General features: G+C 39.0%; 1 protein-coding gene across 1 annotated transcript in view; it reads right to left on the bottom strand.

Moving 5' to 3' along the window:
• Positions 1-25: 25 nt before the first annotated feature.
• Supt16h (SPT16 homolog, facilitates chromatin remodeling subunit) overlaps positions 26-6,426 on the bottom strand; it is a 30,877-nt gene continuing 24,476 nt past the window's right edge. The window contains exons 22-26 of the mRNA XM_020170583.2: positions 6,005-6,174; positions 3,031-3,160; positions 2,061-2,190; positions 1,851-1,928; positions 26-1,353 (exon numbers count right to left, since the gene is read on the bottom strand). Of these exons, the coding sequence (XP_020026172.1) occupies positions 1,208-1,353; positions 1,851-1,928; positions 2,061-2,190; positions 3,031-3,160; positions 6,005-6,174 (654 nt within the window). The 3' untranslated portion in view covers positions 26-1,207. The remainder of the gene's footprint in view (positions 1,354-1,850; positions 1,929-2,060; positions 2,191-3,030; positions 3,161-6,004; positions 6,175-6,426) is intronic.

Genomic DNA, 6,426 nt, shown 5'->3' with positions numbered 1-6,426 from the left:
GAATTACAAAAACAACACACCAACAAAAAAAACCCCACAGTTTATTTATCATTTAGTTCTTCCAAAATTGAAAATATCAAGTTCTACTGCTAAGGAGAAAAACAAACAAACAGACAAACATAAAATATGAGACCCCCTCCCCCTATTCTCTTAAAGTCACAGAACACGGAAGGAAGTGCAGTGGGACAGGTGGGTGCAGAGAACCAGAAGGGGAGGATGGCAAGAAAAATTTCCCCATACTTAAAAAGCTGTTCAACAGAAACTTTGATAAATATAGGACAATGCAGGACAAGTAAAAATAAGAAGCAGCAGTGCCAAGAGGCTGTGTTGTAGACATGGCCTCCCTTCCTCTTCTCTTTTCTCATCAAGATATTCTAGGCCCAAGGCATGACTTGCCCCTTCCAGATCTAAATGTTGAATCCTTTGAGCCACCCTCTAGATTTCACTTGGAGTAGTCTATGAGGCACAACCATTCTTCCTTAGATATCTCAGAAGAGACAGCAGTAATTTTGCCTTCTATCATTGTACCATGTGTCAACTTGTAAGGAGAAAAATGGAGCCAGGGAGTGTCACTGCTTCGTATGTCTTCCAAGGCAGCAGAAATACCTCAGAATACGCATGAGGCAAGAAAACAGGAGAACTCAAGATGAAGGCAGCAGCCCAATCTGCCTCACTAGCTCAAGTTGTATGGTTTTATCACAATTCTTGGCACATTCCAAGAACCTTTTCTTGAGTACTGTAAAGACGGAACTTAAAGAGATGCGTGGAAGGTCATGGCAGTAGGGTAGGATGGAGGACTGAACCTGCTGGTCAAGAACCATGGTACACAGGCAGTAAAGGATCACTGTGTACCAATGTCTTGGAAGTACAGCTTTGAGACACCAAAGATAAGATGTCAGAAGCCACTGATGTCCTGGCAGAAGGTGACAGGAAGAGAGGGATGAACGGTATTTTTAACAGCGGGAACCTCCGCCCTTCTTCAAGAACACCTCCTCCTCCCTTGCCATCTGAATGGGCCACTGGCACATGTCCTGGTGGGCCTGGAATTCCCCGAGTAGATTGGTCCACACATATGGCCCTCTAAACCCATGAACACAAATGGCAAAACTTGAAAGAAAACAAAAGGAAAAATACAGTTTCAATGTCATGTAAAATTTTTAGGAGTTGGCTGGAGGAAGAATGGAGCTGAGGGTCAAAAAGTTCAGTGTTACTTCCTCTTTTTCTTGGGGGGTGCAGAGCTGTGTCTGGAACCACGGTTAGAGCCACGGCCTGAACTGTGTACAGATGCCTTTCTCTTCCGGCTCATACTCCGACTCTGTTCTTCTTCTTCCTCGTAACGACTTTCACGGTCCGCTAAACATAAGAGTCATTATTAGCACTGGAAACCATGGAATAGTACAGAAAATTTACTTTGTAGTCAGTCTAGAGTTTTAATCTTTATTCAGTCACTTGTTAGTTAGATGACTTAGGGCAGGTTGCTTAACCTGAGCCTCTACTTATAAAGAGAATTATTTAAGGATTAGAAAAGTTTTCATTTTAAATTTGTATTTGGGATTTGGTTTCAGAGTAACTAGATTAGCTGGATTAGTCTTACATATCTATGTGGTTATCATGTACACAATGGGGACTTCAGTAAATGAAACAATCATCCAGTCAGGTGGAGTCATGCCCACATTCCAGACCTTATTTCTCCTTTGGTCAATGAAAGTATAGCTGTGGCTCCAATCAGTTTTATAGTTTTCTTTTTACTCAGTAGGCTACTAATACCAACACCTCCAAATACAGAAATGTGTTAGAAATCTGTCATAAATGAATGAATAAATAAACCACTCCAAACAATTTTTTCTAACCTTTTCGGGCTTCTTCTTCCAGTTCATCCCAATCCTTCCCACTCTCTTCTTCACTGCCCAGTGATTCCTTGGAATAGTCTGGAACAGTATTGATCACACATTAGTCATGCAGGAATGGAATGATGGAACCTCCCTCCCCTCCCTTAAAAAAAAATAGTTTCTAGAAATCACATTATAAGAAATTATCTGTCCTGGCTACTAAAGACTAACCTGATTCTTCAGCTTCTGATGAATAATCTTCATCACTGTCCTCCTCTTCCTCTTCATAGTCATCCTCTGAAGGGTTGAAAGTCTCATCTTCGATTTCAGACTCTGAATCCCCTTCCTCAGCATCACTCCCCTGCATTGTTAAAAAGAATGTGAACACTGCACTGTCCACATTGTTTTACATTCACCTTACTAACTTAAGGAATTAATTTAACCCACTAGTACACTAGCATTTTATATGCAAAAACAAAAGACCTGAGTGACCAAGATGTAAAATGACTTGTCTAAAATTACTGCTAAGGTATAGTTATTAGATCTTTAAACATCTAATTTCTCTCTCTCCCTTTCAATCTTTCTCTCTGCTCCTGAGAAGACGGATTTTTTTTTTGTTTTGTTTTTGGCAGTCCTGGTGTTTGAACTCAGGGCTTTGTGCTTACAAAACAGATGCTCTACTGCTTGAGCCACACTTCCAGTCCCAGAAACTCTTTGTAAAGCCAGGCACCAGTGGCTCACACCTGTAGTCCTAGCTACTCAGGAGGCTGAGATCAGGAGATCATGGTTTGAAGCCAGCCCAGACAACTTGGAAAAACCCATCACAAAAAAGGGTTGGTGGAGTGGTTCAAGGTGTAGATCCTGAGTTCAATCCCCAGCACCGTTTAAAAAAAAAAGACTCTTTGTAACAATGTACTGTGCAAAGGTGGGAGAGTCATTTTTTTAGAAAGTAATTTTTGTAACATGCCCTCAATTTCTTCTTTTCAAATGCTAAAAAAACTCAAAGAGGAATGGTTTTTATAATTTTGAAGAAGCCTTGTTAAGTGGCTACCAATGCCCAATCAGTTTATAAAACTATTCTTGTATTCACAGCTTCTCCCAGGTGCTCTGTTCCTCATGTGGTACCTGTAGGCCATTCTCTGAATTGCCCAAGATAGCAGGCAACACTGCATAATGAAAAAGAAACCTCACACACACGCACCTCACCCTCAGGTTCCAAGAAAGACCAGCCACCTTGTTCGAAGAAGCCCTCAGGGTCATCCACAATGGTCTTCATGATTTTAGTCCAATTGAGGGACTGTACTCCTTCTGTATACTTTAGGTCACAAGAACTGAAATGATACATAAAAATCAGAATAAATGCCTACTGTCCACTTGATTGTTAGCACTGTGAAGAGCAAGATTTCCTCCTATTAAATATATGAGGGCAAATATTCTTTGCATCATGCCACCAGAGCATGCCCAAATGACTGACATTCGATCTCCCAGAGCACTAAACCTCACAACAAAGTAGCATTCTGACTGCAGCAATCTTCCCTCAACCAACCAAATCTGACCTCATCCTCTCCCTCCCTTACATTTCCTTCCTTAAGCACCAATTTCCCTGTCTTCACTTATCTTCCCTCCTACTCATCCATTCTTTACCCTTCCCCACGCTGATTCCACTCTTAATCAGGAGTAATCCTAACTCATAACCGCTTCTGTGATTCTTATTTTTCAGCTTCTATCATGTACACTACTGTAGTAAGAAATGGGGACAATTTCCACTGCTCCTTTCTTCCCCTTAACATTCCACTGCTTTCCTAGGTCTTGTTTACTGATGAAAGTTCTCTATGAACACAGGGGCCCATATTTCTAAAGTGCCTTGAATTCGTAAGATGCTCAAATGAGTGTCACAACTTGTATTTAGCATTATATAAGAGATCGTAGACGGTGCAATAAAGCAAGAAAAAGAAATTGGCACAAAGTAAAATTACTTGTGGATGATATGACTGCATACCCAAAGGAAATTCAAGGGAATTGGTAAAACAGCTACTACTAGTGAGTTTAGCAAGACTGCAGAATTATGTAGTCAATATGTAAGCTTACACTATATTTTAATACTATAAATACCATTTATAATCACTTTGAAAAGCATGAAATATCTAGGAATAAATTTAACAAAAACCATGAACTGTCAATTGTATATTAGCAAACAATGCTAAGAGAAACTGAGAAAGACCAGGTTGGTGGAGTGGCTCAAGTGGCAGAGTGCCTACCTAGCAAGCCTAGCAAGAGTGAGGCCCTGAGTTCAAGCCCCAGTACCGCCAAAAACAAACAAAAAGAAAAAAAAAAAAAAAAGAGAAATTGAACAAGACCTAAAAATAAATGGAGAAGTAATTCCATGTTCATAGACTGAAGACCCAATATTGTCCTTCTGGTCTAATTATCTCCAAATTTATATACAGATTCAATGCAAACTATCAAAATTACAGCAGACAATCTAAGGAAATAAGCAAATTGGTTCTAGTTTTGTAGAACAGCCAAAATAATTTTGAAAAGCAAGTTGGGGGACTCATAGCATGTGACTTCAACAGTTACTACAAAGTTATAATAATATGGCACTGTTATATAATGACAAACATATATTAATGCAGAAGAACACAGTCCACAACTCTCTCTTACATGATTTTTTTTTCTTTGACAAAAATGACAAGGACAAGGGCATTTTCAGTAAATGATGCTAGAAGAATTGGCTATCTATATGTAAAGTATGAACCTTCAATCATACACTACAGTAATAATTTAACTTCCCCAATCATGTAAAACTAGAAAATTTTTATGACCCTGGACTAGACAAAACCTGATAGGAAATGAAAAGCACAAAGTACAAAAGAAAGAGCTGATCAAACAGATGTCATCAAAAATTTGTTTTTCATGTCTTTAAAGGACAATTAAAAAATGAAGAGGCAAAGAGCCCACTGGAAGAAAAGAAATGCAAACTCTACTTAATTAGGGACTTACATCCAGCTTAAAGAATTCTCAGAACTCAGTAATAAGACAAGAAATATTATTTTAAAAACAGGCAAGAATATGAGCAATTATTTCATCAATAAAGGTATAGAATGGCACATGAGAGCAGTGTGTAGTGATACACACGTGTAATCCCAGCACTTGGGAGGCAGAGAAAGCAGGAGGCCAGCCTGGGCTACATAGTGAGATTCTGTCTCAAAAACCAAACCAAACCAAACCAAAACGGACGCATGGAGTGCAGGGAAAGGCTGAGAAAACTGTACTCATGGCTACCAAAGTATAACTTAGATAGTGATGCTGTTTATTAGGATCCTCTTACTTCCATGACACAGTTTTTGGTTTGAATATATGATCATCAAAAAAACAGTCTCTCTTTTTTGGGGGTGGGGGTAGATGGGAGTGGGGTTGAAATAGGGTCTCATTATGTAATCCAGGCTAGCCTCAAACTCATGGTCCTCTTGCCTCAGCCTCCTGAGTGCTGGGATTACAGAAGTACATCACTATGTCTGGAATATACACCTATCAATCAATCAATCAATCAATCAATCAATCAATCTGTCTGTCCATCTATCATCTATCTATCTAACCATTCTTGAATAATTAAAACCTATCTCATCTTTCAGTAAATCAGACCTAGTAGACTGAGGGCATGGCACAAGTGGTAGGGCAGCTTGAGACCCTGAATTTAATCCCCAGTACCATCAAAAAACAAACTAGCTAGTAAGAAGAATGTCACCCACTTTTAACTAATGAACTGTTACATGTGCATACCTATCTTTGTACACGTATCAATTACACATATAAAACTTCTTAAGATTTTTATTTTCTTCATGTACTAAGTATCCATAAACTACTATTGGCTATTAGTATTAGCTATTGGCCTCAAATTTTCAAGTCACAATCTTTAACTTAACCGGAAGGCTGCCTTACCTAAAGTACATCAGCTTTTTTATTTTTTAAGAAGAGATAGCATCTTGATATGAGCCCTGGACTGGCCCCATACTCTCGGCTAAGCAACCTCCTGCCTCAGCCTCCTGAGTAGCGGGGGCTACATACACTACTGTACCTAGCCACCTGTAGTTTTTATGTATAACATACCATACAAATTTTGTAATATAAGGTACACAAAGGGAGAATAGGAGATTGCGGACAGATTTACTTACTTCAACCATTCCTTGATGGGGTCAAGAGAGGCTACAGGAATGGCATTGATCATTGTCACCTTCTTGCTGTAGTCCTTGTAGACAATTACCATATCAAAGTTCTTTAGGTGAAACTGGACCCTCTCAAAATGGATAAGCTCCACTTCATCCAGTGTCACCACAAAAGGTGGCTGTCAGATAGGAACTGGAGTTATTACCACATAAATACTTGCCCCTAAACACTAGTATTTTCAAATGCTTTCAGGATTTAAATCACTATCCAAAGGAAAACTCAGTTGTTCTTTGGTGTTTTTGAAAGAATAAAAGCAATACAACACAAGAAAAACCCCTCATAAAAGCACCCACAAGATTAAAATTTTTCAAGGAGAATAAGTTTAAGGAAAACTGTGAAGATACTGATTTAAAAAAAAATTCTGAAAGTG

Source organism: Castor canadensis, chromosome 3, assembly GCF_047511655.1.
Source record: "Castor canadensis chromosome 3, mCasCan1.hap1v2, whole genome shotgun sequence".
NCBI lineage: Eukaryota > Metazoa > Chordata > Mammalia > Rodentia > Castoridae > Castor > Castor canadensis.
This window is presented reverse-complemented; position numbering and strand designations above follow the sequence as displayed.